Genomic DNA, 24,700 nt, shown 5'->3' on the forward strand with positions numbered 1-24,700 from the left:
TCATCTGGGACACTTCTGGCTGCACAAGGACTGTGTGTCAGGCAGATGGGCAGGGAGAATGGAACATTGCTTCCAGGCTTATTGCCGGGTTGCTAAGTCCTGAGTCAGCTAAGTAGAAAAGGAGAAATGAGGCTCCAACTCCTGGAGGTGTGTGGACAACTTGGGGGAGGATGACTTGAGTCCTTGGACAGAAGGGAGAAGGGTCAGGTGGGGCTGGGAGCTAGGAAGGTGGGCAGTGAGTTGGGCCCCTTCAAACAGGGGAGAGCAGGGCCATGAGGGCAGGTGAGGAAGGTGCTAGGAGTCAACTCTAGGAGCAGAGGTCTGAGGACTGCCAGCCTGAATCCCAGCTCACAGCCTGGCCTTGGGCCTCTGCTGTCTGTTCCCACGCCGTCTCTTAGACCCTTCATATTCAAGAGCCCTCTACGCTGCAGGGTGGAACCCTCTTCCTCACGGGCCAGGTCACGCACTCCAGTCCAGCTCAGTGGTCCTGCACCCTGGGAAGCTCCCTCTACCTCCACAGCAAGTTGTTCCTACCTTCGCTAAACACCAGGGGTAATGTTTCTTTACTGTGAGAAAGCTGTTACTCCTCTGCACTGTAGTCACCTGGCAAAATGTCCAACTTCCTGTTATGGGCTGAATTGTGTCCCCCCAAATTCATATTCTGAAGTCCTAACCCCCAGTACTTCATAATGTGACTTTATTTGGAGTACAGCTTTTAAAGAGATAACTGAGTTAAAATGAGGTCGCTTGGGTGGGCCCTAATCCATTATGACTGGTGTCCTTATAAAAGGGGGTAATTTGGACATAGATATGCACAGAAGGAAAATGATGTGAGGACACGGGGGAAGATGCTTGTCTATAAGCCAAGGAGAGAGGCCTCAGTGGGAATCATCCCTACCTGCACCTTAATCTCAGACTTCTAGGCTCCATCCGGAACTATGAGATGGTAAATTCCTGTTGTTTAAGCCACAATGCCCGTGGTATATGTTATAGCGGCTGGAGCTGACTGATACACTTCCCCTGAAGGCCTGTGCATTCCCATGGCAGGAGTGGAGTCTGCAAATGAACACATCCTTCTCCCTCCCCAGCTGAACTCCTTCAGCATCCTCACCCCTGTCTTCCTCCGGGGACAGTCTCTCTGCCAGGTCCTGCTTCTTTGTCCAGGGAGCCAGACAACAGACCTCAAGGGAAGGGGTGCGTGCTGAAGATTGAGGGGGCAGCAGGGCCCAAAGACAGGAGCAGGATAAGTCTTTCACTTGTTTTTATTTGATTTTTCAGGCTTGGTTTGGGGAGTGGCAGTTGTTGGACTGGAAAGCCAAGAAGGATCCACTGAAAGCTGATGGGGCTAGGGGAGGGGAGGGGTGGAAAATTCCAGCAAGGAGACTGGGGTCTGAGACAGAAGGAAGGAGCAGAGGGGCTTGGCGGGTCACCACAGGGCCTGCTGTGGGGCCTGGAGCAGGAACAGCAGCAGGGGCCAGGGCTGTGGGGGCACAAAGCCCGTGCCGGGCCCCGGCGAGCCAGCAGCTTGCAGAGGCTGGTGTGGAAACTGGGTCTGAGGAGGAGCAGACATGGCATCAGGGAGAGGTGTGAGCTTCTGGATCTCATCGATCCAATCAATGAAGTAGGAGACATTGGTGAAGACGCTGGGGTAGATGGGATGTCGGCAGTCCAAGCCCCAGCTGGCCAGCCCCACCAGAACCCAGGCATTGGTGAGGTCGCAGACAAGGGGTCCCCCGGAATCACCCTAGGAAAGAGAGGGGAGTCAGTGTGGGTGGCTGGGCCAGCGCTGAGAAGACCAGGTAGCAAGGCCGGGCTCATGAGTGTCTGCCACCCAGGCTCACTCAGGTGGACCTCTTTGAAAGTCCAAACACCAGTGTCCCTCTGCAGCCACAGTCATGCAGGCAGGCGCTGGCATCACACTTCAGGAGGCTCCTGATTGACCCCCAGGATAGCTGTGGATTGAAATCTACAACACATGGACACTTGCACCCAGGGAGGCCCTGGTGGTCCAGGACAGGGCGCTGTCCAGGCTGAGAAGGGACAGCTGCCCCAACAGGGCCCAGGAGGACTGGTCTGTGAGTGGAGCCTGGTCAGGTCAAGCCGCTTCAGACTTCAGTTCTTGCAAAACCCTGAGTGGCAGCAGCACATCCCCACCTGGGTCCTCCCCCTTTTTCATTCATTTAGGCCTTTGGTTTTCTCTCAACCTCTTGAGGGAAAAGAGAGATGCTCTTTGTGAGCAGCCTCAGAAAATGCTCACACCCAGGCCTGGCGGGGGCAGCCTGCATTGCTCAGGGAGCAGGACGGGGTCCCCAGAAAGCTGCTGGGAATCACTGGAGTCCCAAAATACTGTCAGGGGAGGACCATCTGGTTGAAAATCCTCTCACTTCGTCAGCCGAAGGGAGGGTCTCACCCTTGGGCGTGGCAGGAGTGGAGCGGGGCCACAGCCACGCCTGCCGCTCTTCTGCTCCCCTGTCCACATGCACGTCAAGCCTTCAGGGCAGCCTCGCCCCTGGGCACAGGGGTGAAAGGACAAGGCTCCTCCCCCATGGCGCTTCTGTCACTAAGCCAGCTGGCCTGCCGTGGTCAGATGTGACGTGTGGAAATAAGCCATGGAAGGGACAGGACAGGCAGGGTGGAGGCACAAAGACTTCCTGAGCTGAGACTCTAACCAGGAAACAACCTAACTGATGCAGGAGCAGAGGGAGCGGTAAGTGCAGGCAAGGAGAAGAGGGATGGGCCAGATGGCAGATGCGGGGAGCGGGCTGTGGGGCTGGGAAGGTGAATGAGCTCTAGTCTGATTGCTTGCTTCGATGTTCTCGGTGAAATAAGAAGCAAGACCTCTGGCTGAGAGGGAGGGTGGGGGAAGCGGTGGCTTGAAGGAGAGAGAGGGGTACGTGGTGTGGCCAGCCGAAAATAACCCTCAGAGATGCCCATCCTCATCCCTGGAACCTGTGGTTATGTCACCTTATGTGGCAAAAGGGACTCTGCAGATGTGGTGGAGTTGGGGATCTTGAAGTCGGAAGCTCATCTTAGATTACCTGGGTGGGCCTAAGGTAGTCACAAGGTCCTCATGGGGAAAGAGGGAGGTGGGAAGCCAGAGTCACACGAGGTGTGATGACAGAAGCAGAGCTTGGAGCGATGTCCTCTGAGGCTGGAGGAAGGGGCCATGAACCAAGGAATGCGGGCGGCCCCTAAAAAGCCAGAAGAAGAAAGGACACATTCTCCCCTAGAGCCTCCAGAAGGAATGTGCCTGGCCAGCATCTATGTTTTAGACCTTTGACCACCAGAAACCTGAGATAACAAATTACTGTTATTTTGGCCACGCACTTTGAGGTGGTTTGTCTCAGCGGCCCCAAAAAAGTCATACATGGGGCTCCTCGGAGAAAGGGAACGTGCCGTCATCCTCTCAGCTCCTCCCCTCTGTGGTCCCTGCCTGGAGATCCCTCGGCCCTCCCCACAGTGTACCCACTCCTGGTTGCTCAAGGCCAGGGGAAGGCCTGGTCCTTGTCCACTCCAGGCCTCAAGGATTCATGCAGATGAGCCATGTGGTTGCCAACATCATGATGGATTCTGGGCCAGTCTAGAGGAGATGGGAAGGGCTCGAATAGCCTCCTGGCCCTTGGGGAGCTCTCAGAAGGCAGAGGGAACCCCAACACTAATATTTCCCAGGCAAAGTGAGCTGTGGTTTGCACTGCTGTAAAGACAGAGCCAACTGTGTGTGTGTGCATGCACGGACACACCTGCACGTGTGTGTTGAGTGGGGCCAGGCAGTGGAATCCACCCTGAGTGAGAGGAAGACCTAAGACAGGCCCAGAACAGGTACAATTAAGATAGAGGGGGGCAGACCAGGCCAGGAGAATGAAAGCCAGCACTTGTCAAGCACCTACTGAGTGCCAGACACAGCTCTCAAATTGTTACAGGAACCTTATTAAGTGGAGGCTGTTAGTGACCCCATTTCATGGGCGAGGAAACTGAGCTGAGGCCACAATCCCGGTAAACAACAGACTAATGCCTGGAACCAGGCCCGTCCTGCCCCACAGTCTTGAGTGCTGAGTGCCCCTGTGGCCCTTCTCTCCTCAGACCTGTTTCTGGGGGCCCTGTGCAGGGGCAGGGACACTTTAGGGGAGAGAAGAGAGCCCCGGGTTGGAGGGTGGGGGCCAGAGCAGGCGACGTGGCAGGAGATGAATCTAGAAGGAATCTCTCAGGTGGGCTTGGGTGACTGAAAGGCTGAGGGAGGCAGGAGGGGGTCACCTGCTGGGACTCCCGGGTGTCCAGCTCAGTGGTGTCCTCAAGCTGTGGGGCGGGGGGCCTAGAGGTCAAGGCCACTGTGCATGTCTGGTGGGCAAGCAAAGGGCTCCAGCCCTATGCCCCATTGGCATGGCCTCTGCAGGGGAGGGCAGGTGGAGGACAAGGCTGGAAGGTGGGTCCAGAGTGACAGCCAAATGGGGACTTGGGAGGATGTGGGCTGAGCCCTTTGTTTCACCTCTGAGTGCAGCTGACTCCGTGAGAAGGACGGGCCAGGCCAGACAGTCAGAAAGTCCACACCATTGGTTAGGGCCTGGGACCCAGGAAACCTGGGTCCACCTCCTACCAAGGGGGCAGGTGGCCAAGCTTCCCCCTCGGGCTCAGTAGCTCACTGGGCCGTCATGGAACCTACCGTCAGGGTGGCCCTCCCACGGGCCAGGTGCACCCCACCCCTCCCGTGCGGGTCTCCTGGGGCGCCACAGCGTACCACCCCAAACTGAGTGACTCTGAAAACAACAGAAATGTGTTCACGGTTCTGGGAGCCGGAAGTCTGACACCGAGCGTCTCTGCGTCTGTCTCTGTTCCTATAAGGACACAAGTCATTGGATTCAGGGCCCACTGTAAATTCAGAATGGTGTCATATTGAGATTCTTATCTAGTCACATCTGCAAAGCCTCTAATCCCAGTTAAGGTCATATTCTGAGATTCCAAGTGGATACAAATTTAGGGGACACTATCCAACCCACTACACCACCCTTTCCACAACGCCATGAAGGAGGCCTCAGAGTCCCACACTGCAAATGAGGACACAGGCTCAGGGGGTGAAAAGGCCACCAGAGGTCACAGGGCAGGGACACGTGGCACAGCAGTGTCTCTAACTCAAGCCCAACACTCTCCCCTCAACCCCACGGTGCCATCTGTGTGAAAGATGTGATGTCAGCGTGGGAGGCTGGGCCCTGCGGGGGAGGCAGTGGGCTTGGAGTCAGGTTGTACTGCCTTATTTTAGGATACAGCTCTCCCTCTCCGGGCCTGTCTGCCCACTTACAACATGGGGCACAACAAAGAGCAGAAAGAGAGCTCCACACTCCATATACCCAACAGCAGCCTCATATCTGGAATATAGAAAAATATACAAATATACCAAGAGCCCCTCAAGGAAAAGAGAGACAACCCAAGAGGAAGACGAGAGGGGAAAGAACTAGAAGGGAAGCTTTACAGAAGAGATCCAGTGACAATAAACATATGAAAATACATTTAATGTGTCATCAGGAAAACGAAGATTAAAACCACAATAAGATATCAAAATGAGAAAAGATGGAAAGTGCCGAGTGTGGGCGAGGACACAGAGCCTCACCCGCGGCTGGAACGGGGGCGTGTGGCGAGCCCTTTGGGGGCGTCTGGTAGCATCTGCCAGAGCTGAACACACGCATACCTTTTAATCCAACAGTTCTCCTCATGAGCTTGTCTGAAATAGACTACGAAACATTTGGAAGCGAAATGAAACAGAAAGCTTGGGAACTGCTAGAACACCCAACAAAAGCAGAACGGACCACAGAAGTCAGTGCCTCCCAGAGTCCTGGGAGGCGACGAGGATGAACAGACTAACTGAAGGCGGTAGCAGGGGTGCAGCTCACACACAGTTGTGAAGCCACGGAAGGCTGACACCTGGAAATTAATTCTACTTACGGAAAACCCATGATCTAATCTGAGGTGTTGCGAGTGAAGGTGGCGGTTTCCCCTGAGTGCTGGTGACGGGAAAGGGACACGAGTGGGGCCCTGGTGTTGGTCACATGTTGCGTCACTATGTGAAGATTTGTCCGCCCCACACCTATGAAAACACTATGAATATACTTTTTTGTAAGTATGTTACACCTCAATCAAAACTGTAAAATATGCCTCAAAAACAGACACTGTCTGAGGTCCTGCCAGTAAGGCTCTCAGGGACAACAGGCTTAGGAAGGGGCAGCCAGGGGGGACGCTGCCAAGGGCTGGAGCCCCGGGAAGACACGGAGAGGGAGGAAGCAGGATGTCCCGGGGGTCTCCACAAGGAGAGCAGAGGCAACACCCCCTGCCCCCCCCAGGAAGCTGAGGCCCTGAGAACACGCAAGGGAGGAACAGAAATGGCCTCACTCACGCGGCAGATGGCCTTTCCTGTCGAGAAGTCCCCAGCACACAGCATCTCCTCGTGCACAGAGTAGTTCCTGCCTTGGCCAACTCTTGGTTCATATAACATGTTGCAGAACTTGTTCTCAATGAGGCCCACCTTTCCCTCCTGGAGATGGAAGGGCTCGAGCAGAGGCCCTGCAAGGACGAGGAGATGAGTGAAGTACGCTGCAGCCCAGCTCCGGGCGCTCCACGCTCCCCACTCCTCCTCCCTGCTCGCTGCTGTGCCCCGAGCCCGGGGTTGTCTCGGCACAGCTGCGCTGCAGCACTGTTCCAGTTCTACCTCTGCCTAAGAAGCCGCCTCCTGTTTGCTGAACTCCTCCAAACTCATCCTATTCCCTCCATCTCTCTCATGGCAACAGACAACACCTCTTTTATTCTGCAAATCCCACTGACACATACCCTACACAGGTGCTCAGCAACCATTCACCAGCCTACCTGCCCTTTCACAAACCATCCCATCCATTCTCCATTTGTCTATCACTAACCTTTCCTTCCACCCACCAATCCTCCCTCCATCTACCTAGCTCTCCTTTTGTCCTGTTCACCCACTCACCCTTCCACCCATTTGCCCATCCACCCATCTTTTGGCCCATCTCTCCCTTCTCCCCTCCACCTACTGATGTGTCCACTCACTCCATCTGTCTGCCCACCATCCTCTCACCTAAGCACCCCCCATCTTCCCTTCCCCTCACTCATCCTCCCCTCCCCTCCCCAATTGATCCTCTCATCTGCTCACTCATTCATCTGTCCTCGTGTTTAGTGTCTTTTAGACACTAGTGATAAAGGGAAGATACTCAGTTGGGGGAGACGGGGAAGTGAAGTGAATAGTAGAATGATTTTAGCTCTACTAAGTGGTGTAAAGGCAACAGGGAGCTGTGGTGTTAGGGGTTGTCTATTTTAGCTCATGTGATCCAGTAAAACTCCTCAGAGGAGGAGCTGAGTTGTTCATGTAAAGGAATGAGTCCTGCCAAGATGAGCAAGTCGTGCCCAGGAGAGCAGGCAGAGCAAGCGAGGCTGGGAGCCCAGCCACAGCGGCTGGCGGCCCAAGGCGGGTGGGGGTGCGGCACATTCACAGCAGGAAGGAGGCCTGCGGCTGGGCAGGCATGAGTGAGGGACGCAGCAGGAGATAAGCACAGAGGGATGGAGGCCGTTATGCAGAGCCGAGGTAGGGCGTCTGGACTTTTTTCAAAGCATAAATGAGAAGGCACTGAGGGTAGTGAGCAGGGGACTGGCACGACCCCTGCTCTGAAGCACACGTCCAGCTGTGTGGGGACTAAAGCAGAGCGCACAGGGTGGAGCTGGGAGACCGGTCTGGAGGTGCAGGCAAGAAGTGATGGTCTCCAGGATCTGGGTGCAGCGACAAAGCACCTGCCAGGGGCCAGGCCCTGGGCACAGGCTGGGATATTAAACCAGCACGACAGGGTCCCTGCCCTCAAGGAGGAAGCAGTCTCTGTGTGTGTATCTGCGGGTGTGAGCATGGTGTGTTGTGTCGGTGTGAGTATTTCTGTGTGTGTGTGTGTGTGTGTGTGTGTGTGTGGTGTGGGAATACTGGGGACCTGGTTGCACACTAGCAGGTGCATCCTACCCAGTGAAGACAGGGTCCATCCAAAATGCCTGCAGCACCTCTGCTGAGAAACACTCTACCAAATAATTACACATATATATGCTTCTTCCACCTGATGTTGCACCATAAGCATTTCCCCAAGCCATAAACATTCATTTCTTTAATAAAGACTTTTGCTCATAAGTCTTTGCCTACACTTCTCCTTTTTCAATCCTAAAAAACACAAACTTTTTCCCGCATTATTCAGTTCACCGAATAAGCCTACAAAGTAGATAGTTGACCTGGGTGGGGAGAAGAGCACAGCGAGCTCAGAGAGGTCAAACACTCTCAAGTCATAATTATTCTAACTTGATCCTGCAGGCTCAGAGGTCAGAGTTCATAAATGTGTTTTCTCTCCACTTTTCCCAAGAGCCTCCTATGGCAATGGGAGATGGGGGTGTTTGTCAGTGGCCTGGAATGGACCAGGCCCCAACCATGACTTCTGAGTTGAATCAAGTCATCTGACAGCCATGGTTGATTAAAATCTTGGAGTCAAGCCTTAGAAAGACTCTAAGAACCCAATTCTTGAGTCCAAAATTCAAAGATTCCCAGACTTGCAGAGATCTGGACTTAGGGAGCACTGAAGCTTTAGGATCACACACTTTCAGAACTAGAACTAGATTAGTCTGGTCTTCTGGAAATGAGGCACGGCAAGCCAAGATCCAGCAGCCACTTTGCCTGGGGACCTCTCTGTCCTCCTCCCCTCCCTGCCCCTCCTCCCTACCCTCATCTGCCCCCCAGCCTCTCCCATGCCCTCTTACTTTCCTCACTGAGCATCCCCCAGCCAGTTATCCAGCAGGATGAGTTACTGGGCGGCTGCATGCCAGGAGCTGGGAGGCAGGCGGGGATGATGTAGGAGGTGAAGTTCACAGGAAAGAGCAGCTGCAACATGGCTATGTCATTCCCAAAGGGATGAAATTTATCAAAGTCTGGGTACATGATAATCCGGCTCACGGGTATCTTCTGGGTGTGCCTGGTGTGCTGGTACAGCTGGGTGTTTCCTAACAAAACCCGGTAGTTCTCCAGGACATGAGATTTTCTGGAGGAGGAAGGGCACGTGGTCACCATCATCTCTTGAGTGTGAGCCAGCTCTCTCCCTGTATCCTCATCTTACTGCCCACACCCCTCTGGACCCCTCTACCCACCATGATGCCAGGCAGCTTTTGTCTCCCCATTTCTAATGGTCAGAAGCCCTTCTTTCTTGAGGCTAGATGATACTCTACTTACGTCAGCATATGGCTTCTCCATCACACACATGACTTGGAGGAGCATTGAATCCTAGTGCTGGATGGTGGGGTAGGGGGGTCATCAAATGAAGGCCTTGTGATTGTCCACAGGAGGAGTTCTGGTTCAGTCCCAGCTCTATCTTCACCCTTCGCAAGGCTCCCTGCAGCCCACCTTCTGGCCCCCGCACCTTTCCCGACCCATCTTTTCTTTAAGCATCTTCCTACCTGAGGGCTGCTTGTCCACTAGCTATAAGCGCTCACAAAAGATTGTTAAATGAGCAAATGAGCGCAGGGAATGGAACCTTGCCTTGTTCCCTGAGTATGGGTGGTGACCTTGACCTTGAATGGATGGCTCATCCACCCGGACACCCTCCCACTCCCCTCCTCCAGCAAGCCCCTCCCTCTCTACGCCCACTGCAGCACAGAGCTTCTCACTTGCCCCCATGTGAGCCCCATGTGGTCTGCTCTTCTCACCCATGTTGGGCTTTCTCTTCTGACAAGATGGAGACACAGTGAGGTGGGGTCTTACCACCCCGATGCCACAGAGGGGCATGCATACAGCATGGCACAGAGTAGGTACTGACAGGACTCTGGGTTCTCAAAGCTCCAGCTCCTGGCCCTGGGCTGTGATGCCCCTGCTCCCTGGAGACCCCTCCTCATGTGTTCAGAAGCTGGGCACGGGGCCAGGCCCAGGAGGGGCAGTGAGTTAGACTCCTCCACAGTCATGTCACTCTCCCAGGGAGCCCCATCTCCCACCTACGCAGCCTGGCAGCAGGGGTCCCCTTGGTCACACCAGTGACCACAGCTCCTCCTGGGAACTCAGTTTTGCACAAGTAAGCAGAATGGCCCAACTGATGGCCATACACACAGTTCCAGTTCCTGTCTAGAGTCTGACACCTAGGAATGTGGGGACACTGAGAAGAAGCTCTGGTCTGAGGTTGGTCCACACCACATGGCAGCCAGGACCAACACTGCCACTCTCCTGGGGCACATCTGTGTTAGGGGACAGGCACTAGGGCTGAGGGCAGAGCATGAGGAGGATTAGACAGGTGAACAAGGAGGACAGTCCAGGTGGACGATATGCAGGTCAAAGGCGGGGATGACATGGGTTTGAAGGCCACAGACTGCCCCAGAGAAAAGCCCAGAGGACTGCTGTGGGACGCCCATCACCCCTTTTCTCCCCTTCCCCTGCACCCCCCTCCCCAGCCAGCACCTCTGCCGGCAGCCGAGGAAGGAGGACTCACTTGAGAAAGCAGTGGGCAGCAGAAACCAGCCAGTGGGAGTTGATGAGGGTGGCTCCACAGACATGAGTGCCCTGGTACAGCAGGCTGGCTTGCCACGGCCACTGGCCCGCCGCCGCATCCCGGCCACCATAGATCTTCCCTATCACCTTGGGTTTCCCGCATACAGTGGAGACGCCCCTGCCTCCTATGACAGAGACACAGGTAGTGCCCAGGTGCCACTGCCAGGGAGGCCCCGTCCACTTCAGAGATGGGAAAACCAAGGCCAAGCGTCCAGAGGCCTAGCAAAATGACAGGGTGCCACTGAGAACTGGACAGCAGAGCACAACCGAGCAAGCCTCGTGGGGATGAGGGCTCAGTGGTCTGGTGGGTGGGAGGGGGACCAAGGGCAGCCACAGCAGGTGACAGCAGCATCTCCAGGGTGGCAGACATCCCTGAGTGAGCCTGCCAAGGGCTGGGCCGTCACAGCCATTACCTCCCTCACTTAGCACTCCTCAGTGCCTGCTCGGCAGAGCCAAGAACTGCAGGCCTCAGAAGCTGCCAATATTATTTCTTCACGATCATGGTTGCTAAGGGCTTGTGCCCCCTCCACGTCATCCCAGTATCTCAGGGAAATAGGTTCACAGGCAGAGCTCCGTGGTGCTGTGTGACCTGAGGAAAGTCACTCCCCCTCTCTGACTCAGGATCCTCCATTTCTAAAGAGGGAGTGGGCTAATGAAGACAGCCCTGGCTTTAGGACCCACACTTGGGAGGGCAGGGGTGTGCCCAGGCCCCCTGAGAGTGGGGATCCCGTTCCAGGGCCTGTGCTCCCAGGGCCTCACGGAGGGAAGTGAGCCCCCTGGGCCCCACACTAAGGGCCACTTACTCAGCAGTCCCGGTGCTTCCCTCCAGCCAGCCTCCCAGCCTCAGGGCCACACCCTGCTACCTGCTCAGTTCACAGCCCCACAAAGCCCCTGGGGCGGTTCCCACCCAGAGGCCCCACAGTGGGGGCCTGTGACCCACCTGTGTTGAGGTGGTCTCTGGGCTGCCTGGCTGGAGGGAAGGGCGACAGAAGACGAGGCCCCCAGGCCCTGGTCACAGCCGCGCCCCCCTGAGGCCCTCCTGTGTAACCCGACCCCGCCCCGCACTGAGGCCCCAACGCACCTGGGGCTCCTGCAGCCAACGGCTGCGCGTCAGGGGTCAGAGCGCCGCCGTCCTCCGGCCGCCCCGCGCCTGGGGCCCGGCCAGGCGCCGCCGAGGCCCTGGCGGAGGCGCCCCGCAGCTCTAGGGCGGCCGTTGGCAGCGGCAGCAGCGGCGGCAGCGGCAGCGGCAGCAGCAGCAGCCAGAGGAGGGCCGCAGGCTGGCCTCGGCCTTCGGGGAGCCACGCCCCCGTGCCCATTGTCAAGGTTGCTGACCCCCGCCTGACCCTGGCCTGACCCAGCCCTGAGTGGCCCGAGTCTGGGCCCTGACCCTGCCCGAGTCCATCCCCGATCCCATTCTGCCCTTATCAACTTTAAAGAGCTCTACTGAGGTGTTATTTATTTATTTATTTATTAACACTTTTTATTGATTTATAATCATTTTACAATGTTGTGTCAAATTCCAGTGTACAGCACAATTTTTCAGTTATACATGAACATATATATATTCATTGTCACATTTTTTTCTCTGTGAGCTACCATAAGATCTTGTATAAATTTCCCTGTGCTATACAGTATAATCTTGTTTACCTATTCTACAATTTTGAAATCCCAGTCTATCTCTTCCCACCCCCTGCCCCCTTGGTAACCACAAGTTTGTATTCTATGTCTGTGAGTCTATTTCTGTTTTGTATTTATGCTTTGTTTTTGTTTTTGTTTTTAGATTCCACATATGAGCGATCTCATATGGTATTTTTCTTTCTCTTTCTGGCTAACTTCACTTAGAATGAAATTCTCCAGGAACATCCATGTTGCTGCAAATGGCGTTATGTTGTTGGTTTTTATGGCTGAGTAGTATTCCATTGTATAAATATACCACATCTTCTTTATCCAGTCATCTGTTGATGGACATTTAGGCTGTTTCCATGTCTTGGCTATTGTAAATAATGCTGCTGTGAACACTGGGGTGCAGATGTCATCCTGAAGTAGGGTTCCTTCTGGATATATGCCCAGGATTCAGCAAGGTAGCAGGTTACAAGATTTAACATTCAAAAATCAGTTGCATTTCTTTACACTAATGATGAATCAACAGAAAAAGAAAGTAAAGAAACAATCCCCTTTAAAATAGCACCCAAAGTAATAAAGTAACTAGGAATAAATCTAACCAAGGAGATGAAAGAATTATACACAGAAAACTATAAACCATTGATGAAGGAAATTAAAGAAGATTTAAAAAAAATGGAAAGATATCCCATGCTCTTGGATTGGAAGAATCAATATTGTTAAAATGGTCACAGTGCCCAAGGCAAGCTACAGATTTAATGCAATCCCTATCAAATTACCCAGGACATATTTCACAGAACTAGAACAAATCATAGTATAATTTATATGAAACCATCAAAGACCTAGAATTGCCAAAGCATTACTGAAGACAAAGAAAGAGCCTGGAGAAATAACTCTCCCAGACTTCAGACAATACTATAGAGCTACAGTCATCAAGACAGCATGGTATTGGTACAAGAATAGGCATATAGACAAATGGAACAGAATAGAGAGTCCAGAAATGAACCCACAAACTTCTGATCAACTAATATTTGACAAAGGAGGCAAGAATATACAATGGAATAAAGACAGTCTCTTCAGCAAATGGTGTTGGGAAAACTGGACAGCAGCATGTAAAACAATGAAGCTAGAACACTCCCTTACACCATACACAAAAAAACTCAAAATAGATCAAAGACTTAAACATAAGACAAGATAGAATAAACCTCCTAGAGGAAAATACAGGCAAAACATTATCTGACATCTCAAAAATGTTCTCCTAGAACAGTCTACTCAAGCAATAGAAATACAAGCAAAAATAAACAAATGGGACCTACTGAAACTTACAAGCTTCTACACAGCAAAGGAAACCATAAGTAAAACAAAAAGACAACCTACAGAATGGGAGAAAAGTTTTTCAAATGAAACTGAAAAAGGCTTGATCTCCAGAATATATAAGCAGCTCATACGACTTAATACTGAGGTGTTATTTATATACCATGAAGTTCACTTATTACAAAGGACAATTCAGTGATTTTCAGTACATTTTTATTTCCTTCTTTATTTTTATTTAAATACACTTTTTATTTTAGAATAGTTTTAGATACATGAAAAAGTTGCAAAGACAATGCAAAGACTTCCCATATCCCTCTCACCCAGTTTCCCCTCATGTTAAGATCTTATATTACTATGGCCCATTGGTGAGCCAATAGTGACACATTAATATTAACTGAAGCCCATTCTTCCTCTCTTTTTCATTTTTTAAGGTTTGAAGTGTACATTGATGGACAACTCAACAGCTTCACAGATAAACAAAAACTAAAATATTTCAGCGCCACCAAACCAGCTTTACAACAAATGTTAAAGGACCGTCTCTAGTCATCAAGCCATCAAAAAAGAGAAAAAAGAAAGAGTAAAAAACAAGACCTACAAAAGATTGCTTTGGCTGTTTGGGATCTTTCATGGTTCCTTGTGAATTTTGGAATTGTTTGTTCTAGTTCTGTGAGGAATGTCCTGAGTAGAGTATTTTGATGGGGGTTGTGCTGGATCTGTGGGTTGCTCTGGGTAGTGTGGCCATTATGATAGTGCTGATTCTTCCAATCCAAGAGCACAAGAAATCTTTCCATTTCTTTGTGTCATTTCGGTTTTCGGAGTATAGGTAACCTCCTTGGTTAAGTTTATTTCTAGGTATTTTGCTGTTTTCGATGTAATGAAAATGTTTATGCCAGTTGTAAAATTCTGGTTTTTGAAGTGAAAAAAAAAGGTGAAAGAAGGGCTGCAAATGGCGAAATATCCTTCTTTCTTACGGGTGAGTCGTATTCCATTACATGTATGTATGCTGCATCTTCATTATCTGTTCAACGACTGATGTGCACTTAGGATGCTTCCATATCTTGGCAATTATAAATAATGCTGCTGTTAATAGCAGGGTGTATGTACCTTTTTTAATTAATTCTTATTTTGTGGTTGGCTTTATTCCTTTGATAACCATGTAAGCTTAAAAAGAGAAAGCTCTAAACATTCTTAGAAACAATGAACAGTACATATATGTAAATTTTAAAAATATATATGCAGTAAAAAAAAAAGAAATGAGCTATCAAATCATGAAAGACATGGAAGAAACTTAAAAGACGTTATTACTGAATGAAAGAAGCCAGTCTGAAGAGGCTACAAACTGTACAATTCCAACCAAATGACCTTCTGGAAAAGGCACAGCTACAGAAACAATAAAAAGATTGTGGTTTCCAGGGGTTTGAGGAGTAGGAGGAAGGAATGAATAGATGGAGCACAACAGATTTTAGGACAATGAAATTATTCTGCATGATACTATAGTGGTGGCTACATGTCATTATGCATTTGTCAAAACCCATAGAATGTACAACATCAAGAGTGAACCCTAATGTAAACTGTGGACTTGGGTTGATAATAATGTGCCCATGTTGGTCCATCAGTTTTACCTAATATGCCACACTGATGAGAGATGCTGAGGGTAGGGGAGTATATATGTGTGGAAGGGGAGGGCTATCTGCAAACTCTGTATTTTCTGCTCAATTCTGCTGTGAATCTAAAACTGCTCTAAAATAATTAATCTATTAATAAAATTTTTAAAAAAGTTTAAGGTGTACAGCATAATGGGTTGACTTACATACATCATGAAATGATCATCACAATAAATTTAATGAACATCCATCAACTTGTATAGATAAAAAAATTAAAAAAAGAAAAGAATTTTTCCTTGTGATAAGAACTCTTAGGATTTACTCTGACAACTTTCATATGTAACATACAATAGTGTTAATTATATTTATCACGTTATACGTTACATCTGTAATGCTTACTTATCTTATAACTGGGGAGTGTATACCTTTGACTGCCATCATCCAGTTCCCTGCCCCCACCCAGCCCCTGCCTCTGGTAACCACAAATCTAATCTCTTTTTCTATGTATTTGTTTGTTTTTGAAGTATAATTGACCTACAATGCTATGTTAGTTCCTGTTACACAGCAGAGTGATTTGGTATTTCTGTACATTTCAAAATGGTAACCGCAGTTATCATCTGTCACCACACAAATCTATCACATAGTGATTGACTATACTCCCCACACTGTACATTTCATACTCATTTGTTTTGCAACTGAAGTTTGTACCTCTTAATTCTTCCTCACCTGTTGCTTCCCTCCTCCCAAAACTCTCCCTTCTGGTAATCACGTGTTTGTTCTCTGTATCTATAACTCTGTTTCTGTTTTGTTGTGTTTGTTCATTTGTTTTATTTTTTAGATTCTGCAAATATGTGTAATCACACAGCATGTCTTTTCTGTTTTATTTCACTTAGTATAATATCCTCTAGGTCTAGTCATGATGTTGCAAATCACAAGATTTTATTCTTTATCAGATATGTGATTTGCAGGATTTTCTTCAAGTCTGTGGCTTGTCTTTTCATTCTTTTAACAGGGATTTTGAAGAGCAAGAGTTTTTCATTTTGATGAAGTCTAATTTACCAATTTTTTTTCTTGTATACATCATGCTTTTGATGTTATATTAAGAGGTTATGGAGATTTTCTCCAATGTTTCCTTTGAGAAATGTAAAGTTGTTTTTTACATTTGGATCTATGATCAAGTTTTAGTTCATTTTTTTCTAGTCTGATATAAGTTTCTATTTCTTTGGGGTTTTGTGTGTGTGTGTGTGTGTGTGTGTGTGTGTTGTTGCTTTTCTTGTGGGTGTCCGTTTACTCTAGCACCTTTCCTTGATTAAAAAAAAAAAAAGGTTAGTCTTCTTCCCATTGAATTGTCTTGGGCCCATTGTTAAAAATAAATTCATAATAAAAAGTAAGGTTCTATTTCTGGATTTTTAATTCCTTGCCACTGAACTGTGCTCCTATCCTTTTCCAAGAAGCCCAATGTCTACATTAATACGTGTTACAGTAAACTTTGAAATCAGGTAGTGAAAGTTCTCCAGCTTTATTCTTTTGCCAAACCACTTAGACTATTATGCAGCCTTTGCATTTCTGTATGAATTTTAGGATCGGTGGTCAGTTTCTACCCAAAAGAAATCAGCTAGAAGTTTTATAAGGACTGCATTGAACTTTTAGATCAGTTTGAGGGAAGTTGCCTTCTTGATAATATGAAATCTCCCGATCCATGAAAATCTATTTCTCCATTTATTTAGATCTCTAATTTCTCTTAGCAATATTTTGTAGTTTTTGGTATATAGATCTTGCACATCTTTATTCAATTTATTTCTAAGTACTTTATTCTTTTAAAAAGCTATTGTGAATGAAATTATTTTGTTAATTTCCTTTACATATTTTTGTACCTAATATATAGAAATGCAATTGATTTTCATAAGAAATATTGCTTCTTATTACCTTCCTAAACTTGTTTATTACTTCTAGTCTGTTTTGCTATCTGCCTTGCACAGGCTTTTATTCATATCTGTATACCCATGTCCAGTTTTCTATCAATATGTACCAAATAAAGGAGACACTCTGCAAGAGCTAAAGGTTTGAGCAAACTCTGGATTTTGCTGAATTTCAAACAGAAGGGACTGCCTTTGAATGTATATAGCCTGCAGACTTTTAACCAATTGAGTAATAATTCTTTGAGAGCTGGAAAAATGTCCCCCAGCCCACTAGAAATACAATTTCTGAGGCTACAAGGAACTGCCTATGATACATGAAAAGAAAAATACCTAAATGATGTTCATCATGGTCTTCACATGTAATCACAAAAAAACTAGCAACAGATTAAGAGTCCAACGTTGAAAGTATGATTTTAAAACTATCGTACACCCAAAAAAGAACTCATCAACCTTTAACAACCATTAATGCAGAAGAATGTTTATGATATAGTGTTAACTGAAAAAAATTCAACAGTTCAAAAATACAGATAAAACTCTGGAAAGATAGTCCTAAAAGTATTGAAAGTGATTGTTGTTGGTGTGTATTTCCTAATTCTTTTTTGTCTGTATTTTTCATTTTTCTAAAATGAACCTGGGTATTGTCATATTGAGAAAACTTAATGTTAAAAAAATGATTTCACCAAAAAAGCTTGTGTGGAAGGGTAATCAGTACTATCTAGGGCAGTTGCTGACATATAGACACTCAGTAAGTACTTAAGAATAAATATTTATTCAGTATTGACATTGTTAATAGAATATAACACTTACATAATATTCAGAATATTTCTTCACTCTGTAATGATAGATAAATAAATTGGGTTCTGGTTTGGAAAACCTAAAAATATACTGAATATATAAATGGATGAATCTTAAGTCTGATAATAGTTTAAGGAAAACAGTAAGTAGCAAGAAAAACAATAAATAAAATTGCCTCCAAAATGGCAACTGTCTTTTTTAACATACACATTAATACTGTGAATGAGTCTGTCTTATGAGCATATGAAAGCTGCATGAGAATCTCGTAAGGAAAATTATACAGGAAAGACACTTAGAGGAAAGGAGGGAGAGGAAACAGAATGTCTGAAATCCACTAATCTAACAGCAGGGACAGAGAAACAGATATTGAGCAAGATCTAGAGGAGAGACAAGCTACAGAAAAGACAGGCTAGGCTGCCTGGAAACTGAGCTGTGGGGACATTATCTGGGTTAGGCAGGGAGCAGTGCTTAAACGATGGCCAAATGACAAAGGCCTGTTCTTCAAATACTAACAGGCTAAAACAGCTAGTTCTGGAATTGATGGCATAATGTAGGATTAATGTACTGGTAAGGGAGTAGGCTGGAGAGTCAGGCAAGCCTCGTGCAGGCTCAAAAACTTACTAGTCGTGTGAATGCAGGCAAGTTATCTAACTTCTTTGAAATCAGTTTTCTCATCTTTCTGTTATTATCCCAATTTTATATTTGTGTAATGTTCTTATAATGATGTCATAAGAATTAAATGAGACAGTGCATGTAGGGTGTTTAATACAGTGCTGTGTTAGGTATTCTAATCTGGAAGAACGTGAAACTAAGGTTCAGAGCCTCATTGGAGAAAGGGCAATCTAATGGCTTTTTAATAAAGAGGAGGATAAGGGGAGCAGTGTCAAGAACACACTAGAAGGAATTACCGCTTTAACCATGTTCCCACATACACAATGCTACAATTTAAAGCCATGTTAGTGTTATGTCTCAAATATGCCAATACATACCATTTATACCTAAAATTCCCTCTGTTGGATTTGGTGTGCTAGAACAGGACATGCTATGCTGAGTAGAGTGGAGAAAAGAGATGCTGCCAGAGGACAAAAGATGCCAAAGAGACAGGACTCTCTCAACATTTGGGCCTTGAATGGGGGAACGGGGTGGGAAGGGATAAGTTGGGAGTTTGAGATTTGCATTTGCAGATACTAATATATATAAATTAGATAAACAACAAGCTTATACTGTATAGGCACAGGGAACTATATTCAATATCTTGCAGTAACTTATGGTGACAAAGAATATGAAAACAAATATATGTATGTTCATGTATAACTGAAGCATTGTGCTGTACACCAGAAATTGACACAACATTGTAAACTGACTATATACTTCAGTTAAAAAAATATATATATATATACACAAAAAGTGAAGAGACATTTCACTGAAGAAGTTATACAGAAGGCAAATTAGCACATCAAAAGATGTTCAAAAGCATTAGCCCTTAGAGAAATACAAGCCAAAACTATGATGAGATATCACTTCACACCTAGCAGAATGGCTAAAATAACAAATAATGATAACACCGAATGCCGGTAAAGATACAGAGAAAATATATCACCCATACATTGCTGGTGGAAATGTGGTTCAGAGGAGTTTGTAGATCAAAAGCCCTGAGAATGGCTGCGTTAGGAAAGAACTATTTTCCTTGAAAAACAAAAGCAAGTGCATAGTAGTTGTATTTCTCTGAAACTATTGCTCCAAAGTATATGGTTGCAATCGTTTGTATTAATAGTAACTTTTAACCAAAATAGCTTTTATTTCACAAAAAACTAGAGGGTGAGTAATTGTGAATTTTATGATATACACTGACTTTTTAGCAAATGAGCAAAGCTTATGAATGCATGTAACACAACTTTCTACAGCTTCTAAGGGCTTCTCAAAGTTGCAAAAATAAGCACATTAATTAACAGACCCAAAGAAATAGCCTCTTATTAGCATTTAAAATATAAAACAAAAGCATATAAACTGAAAAGTATGCTTAGTAAACAATGTTTCATTGTCATATCTTAGAAATGATTTAGGCATCCAATGAATATCCAAGAATTAATTTAAGTCTAAGGTTTAGGTTACCTAAATATAGTCTTCAAGCTGACAAACTAGAAAATGTAACTACTCTTGGAAATCAGAATAATAATTCAATTTGTTTGAACACAAATTTACACTTTTTATAATCATAAACATTCAATGGAGTTAATACTAGCTTATTTGCTCAATAAGCCAGTATACACTTAGGTAGAACATTTCCAACTAGAGTGAGATACAGGCTTGCATTATTCTTAACACTGGGAAGTCGGGGCCACTAGTTCCAAGAACAGTTACCTAGGTCCACCTTTTGAGCAGGAGCCAGGATGGGAGTGGTGGATGCAAAACATTGACTGGCATCTCCAGCACATGTCTACGGTCTATTTATACAACAGAAAATAAAACTTTTCATAGTGAAATCTATAAATGTTTCCATTCAAGCACCACAATTCTTTTAATTTTCAATCACACTTTAAATTTCATCAAAGGTGTCGATTCTAAGCTCAGTGGCCCTGGAAATACATTCAGCTAAACTGTATTTGAAGTATGTTTTTGTGAGAGCTGGAGGTTAATTTCACCTATTTGAAAATTAGATTCTTACTTTTTAAATTATGCAGTTATTTTTCTATAATAACTCATCATGAAAGAAGATAGGAACTTAGTATCTTATTATTTCTAAAAAAAATTCTTTTCAGTTTTTGGCTTCTCTCCAAATAGACGCTCTGTGCCAAGTGTTGAACTTATCTCTGTCTAGATTAAATGCCCCAGAGGGCACATAAGGGGGGATAACCTGTGACTCTGTTACTAGTCAGGAGACCTACTGAGTGGGATTTTTAAAATAGTACAACTTTTGTGTGTGCCCTAGGAAGATGGGCCGCTTCAGATCTAGCTAGAGGAAGGAAGTAGAGATTTTCTAAGTCTCATATTCAGACATAAAAAAGAAGGACAGAAATCAGAGGAGGCTTCCAATTACTTACTATTTTGTAAGAGAATCACAAATTAAAACACAGGGACCTGGAAATAAGAACTTTGTAAGACTCTGTAATCTTTGCAGGTCACTCCTGCTTGTCATTTTTGTTACTCCTTAAAATCTTTTTTTAATTATTATTTTTGCAGGGGGGTGTGATTAGGTTTATTTATTCTTTTTTTGTCTGCCTATTCTTTTTGTTTTTACTTTTTTAAATTGAGTTATAGTCATTTTATAATGTTGTGTCAAATTCCAGTGTAGAGCACAATTTTTCATTTATACATGAACATACATATATTCATTGTCGCATTTTTTTTTTACTGAGAGCTACCACATGATCTTGTATATATTTCCCTGTGCTATACAGTATAATCTTGTTTATCTATTCTACATACGCCTGCCAGTATCTACAAATACCGAACTTCCAGTCTGTCCCTTCCCACCCCACTCCCCCTTGGCAATCACAAGTTTGTATTCTGTATCTATGAGTCTGTTTCTACACATGTCAGTCCTGCAAACCTGGGGCAGCAGAGGCTGCCCCCAAGTCAGGCCACTGGGGAGATGGGAGTACACACAAGGGCCTGCACAGGACAGCCCCACTCCCACCACAGCTGCCCCTGCCTGCTGACCGCACCATGCCAGCCTCCTGGGAGCAGACTGACCTAAAGACATGGGTGCACTGAACCTGGGGCAGCAGAGGCCACCCCCAGGTCAGGCCATGGGGAAGATGGGAGCAAATGACTGGCTCCCAAGGGGCAGCCCTCCTCCTCCCACCACTGCTACCTCTACCTTCCTCCCAAGCCCCCTGACCACACTGAGCCCAAGTTCTTACTAAAGTGGGTAGAGATGGAACATATCTCAACATAATAAAAGCTATTTATGACAAACCTACAGCCAGCATAACACTCCTCAGCAAAAAGCTTAAAGTCTTTCTGCTAAAATTGGGAACAAGACAAGGATGGCCTCTCTCATCACTTCTATTCAACATAGTAAGTAGTGGAAGTCCTAGCCACAGCAATTAGACAACAGAAGGAAATATAAAGCGATCTAAATTGGAAGAGAAGAGGTAAAATTGTCATTATATGTGGATGACATGAAACTATATATAGAAAACCCTAAAGCCTCTGCATAAAAACAACTAGAGCTAATCGAACAACTCAGCCAGGCAGCAGAAGACAGTATCAACATACAGAAATCAGTGGCATTTCTTTACACGAAAGTAATAATCCCTTTTAAAACCGCATCCAAAAAATAAAATACTTAGGAATACATCTGGCACAGGAAGTGAAAGACTTCTATGTGGAGACCCACAAAACCCTGACTAAGGAAATGAAAGAGGACTTAAAGAAATGGAAAGACATCCCGTGTTCTTGCACTGGAAGAATCCATAATGTCAAAATGGCAACGCTGCCCAAAGCGACCTACAGATTTAATGCGATCCCTATCACATTACCCAGGACATTTTTTCACAGAACTACAACAAACCATCCTAAAATTTATATGGAATCACAGAAGACCTGAAGTTACCAAAGCATTACTGAAGAAAAAGAATGAAGCTGGAGGAATAACCCTCCCAGGCTTCAGACAATACTACAGAGTTAGAATCAAAACAGCACGGTATTGATACAAAAACAGACATATGGAATCAATGGAACAGGATAGAAAGTCCAGAAATAAACCCACACACGTGTGGTCAATACACCCACGACGAAGGAGGCAAGAACACACAGTGGAGGAAAGACAGGCTCTTCAATAAGTGGTGCTGGGAAAGCTGGACAGCTACCTGTAAAAGACTGACATTAGAACATTCTCCAACATCATGTACAAAAATAAACTCAAAATGGATTAAAGACCGCAATGTACAACCAGATACTGTAAAACTCCTAGGGGAAAACACAGACACAACACTCGGGGACATACATTAATGCAGTGTATTTTTTAAACCAGCTCCTGGACTACTGGAAATAAAAGCAAAAATAAACAAGTGGGATCTAATTAAACTCAGACTTCTGCACAACTAAGGATACCATCCACAAAACGAAAAGACAACCTACAGAATGGGAGAAAACCTTTGCAAATGCTGTGACTGACAGGAGACCAATTTTCAAAACATACAAACAGCTCATACACCTTCATAGCAAAGAAACAAGCAACCCAATCCAAAAATGGGCAGAAGACCTAAACAAACAATTCACCACAGAAGACATTCAAATGGCCAATAGGGCACATGAAAAAAAAATGCTCAGCATCACTCATTGTCAGAGAAATGCAGATCAAAACTACAATGCGATATCACCTTACACCAGCCAGAATGGCCACCATTGAGAAGTCTACAAGTGACAGATGCTGAAGAGGGGGTGTGGAGAAAAGAGAACCCTTCGACATTGTGGGTGTGAGTGTTGATTGGTGCAGCCACAATGGAGGACAGTATGGAGGTTCCTTAAAAAAATGAAAACAGACCTACCACATGATCCAGCAATCCCACTCCTGGGAACATATCCAGAGAAAAATAAAATTCAATAACACACATGCACCCCAGTGTTCACAGCAGCACTATTTACGACAGCCAAGACATGGAAACACCCAAATGTCCATCGACAGATGCCTAGATAAAGAAACCGTGGTACATATATACAATGGAACACTGCTCAGCCATAAAACCATGCCACTTGCAGCAACATGGATGGACCTGAAGAATGTCATTCTAAGTGAAGTGGGCCGGAAAGAGAAAGAAAACTGCCATATGTTATTATTTATATGAAGAATCAAAACAATTATAACAATAATAATAAGGCTACAAATGGACTAATTTTCATTTTGATTTCTTCAATATGTGTAAGCACATCTGACTGTCCTTTATGATGGTATTACCATATTCTGTTGATTCTTATTTTGTAGTTGGCTTTAGTCCTTTGATAAATATGCAAGTTTAAAAACCTAATCTCTTCTTAGAAATGGTAAGTAGCACATTTATGTAAACTAAAAAAAAAGTGCAGTATACTGTATACACATATCTATATGCAATATAACGTGTATGTGCAGTCGCACTGTAATAATTCTACCTAATAAAACTGGAAAAGTTGGGGGGGCGGTGAGGGAACAGACATACAGATCAAAGGAACAAAATATAGAGTCCAGAGAGAAAACCCACAAACTTCTGGTCAATTCATCTTCGACAAAGGAGGCAGGAACAACATAGAGTGGAGTAAAGACAGTCTCTTCAGCAAATGACACGGGGAAACTGGACAGCTGCATGGAAATCAATGAAGTTAGGAGACTCCCTCACACCGTGCACAAAAATAAATTCAAAATCGCTTTAGGACTTAAATAAGACAAGACACTACACGCCTCTTAGAAGAACACATACGCAAAACATCTGACACACACGTCAGCAACGCTCTCCTAGGGCAGTCCACCCCAGCAAACAGACATGAAGGCACAGATACACAAACAAATGGGACCAAACTGAATTCATCAGCTTTCTGCACAGCAAAGGAAACCATAAGTAACACAAAAGGACAACCTACGAGATGGGAGAAAATATTCACAAAAGATGAGACTGACAAGGGGTTAATTTCCAGAATACATAAACAGCTCATACAACTGAATAACCAAACATCAACCCAATCCAAAAATGGTCAGAACTAAACACGCCTTTCTCTGGTGAAGACATACAAATGGTCAACAGGCATATGAAAATACTCCTCAGTATCACTAATTATCAGAGAAATGCAAATCCAAACTACAATGAAGTACATCACCTCACACCTGTCAGAAAGGCTGTCATTCAAAAGTCCACAAAGGAGAAATGCTGGTGAGGCTGTGGCGAAAAGGGAAGCCTCCTACACTGCTGCTGGGAATGCAGTTTGGTGCA

General features: G+C 45.8%; 2 protein-coding genes across 9 annotated transcripts in view; both read right to left on the reverse strand.

Annotated features, from left to right (window-relative positions):
- Nucleotides 1-1,244: 1,244 nt before the first annotated feature.
- LOC102529394 (putative serine protease 47) lies at nucleotides 1,245-11,945 on the reverse strand. Its single transcript, XM_072948220.1, has 6 exons — nucleotides 11,931-11,945; nucleotides 11,625-11,892; nucleotides 10,485-10,668; nucleotides 8,776-9,053; nucleotides 6,380-6,546; nucleotides 1,245-1,744 (listed from the first exon to the last, which is right to left on the reverse strand). The coding sequence occupies exons 1-6, from the start codon at nucleotides 11,943-11,945 to the stop codon at nucleotides 1,427-1,429; spliced, it is 1,230 nt and encodes a 409-aa protein (XP_072804321.1). The 3' UTR covers nucleotides 1,245-1,426.
- A 13-nt stretch (nucleotides 11,946-11,958) lies between these two features.
- The window catches only part of LOC116278733 (uncharacterized), a 36,250-nt gene continuing 23,508 nt past the window's right edge, over nucleotides 11,959-24,700 (reverse strand). For 5 of the 8 annotated variants that reach the window (XR_012079217.1, XR_012079220.1, XR_012079218.1 and 2 more), the window contains one exon: nucleotides 11,959-12,674. Coding sequence is in view for 1 of the 8 variants with exons in the window: in XM_072974638.1 (XP_072830739.1) it covers nucleotides 12,320-12,597 (278 nt within the window). In the remaining 7 variants the exon portion in view is untranslated. The remainder of the gene's footprint in view (nucleotides 12,675-24,700) is intronic. The other 3 variants (XR_012079227.1, XR_012079229.1, XM_072974638.1) reach the window with 1 other exon arrangement.

Source organism: Vicugna pacos, chromosome 2 (genome assembly GCF_048564905.1).
Source record: "Vicugna pacos chromosome 2, VicPac4, whole genome shotgun sequence".
NCBI classification, from domain to species: Eukaryota; Metazoa; Chordata; class Mammalia; order Artiodactyla; family Camelidae; genus Vicugna; species Vicugna pacos.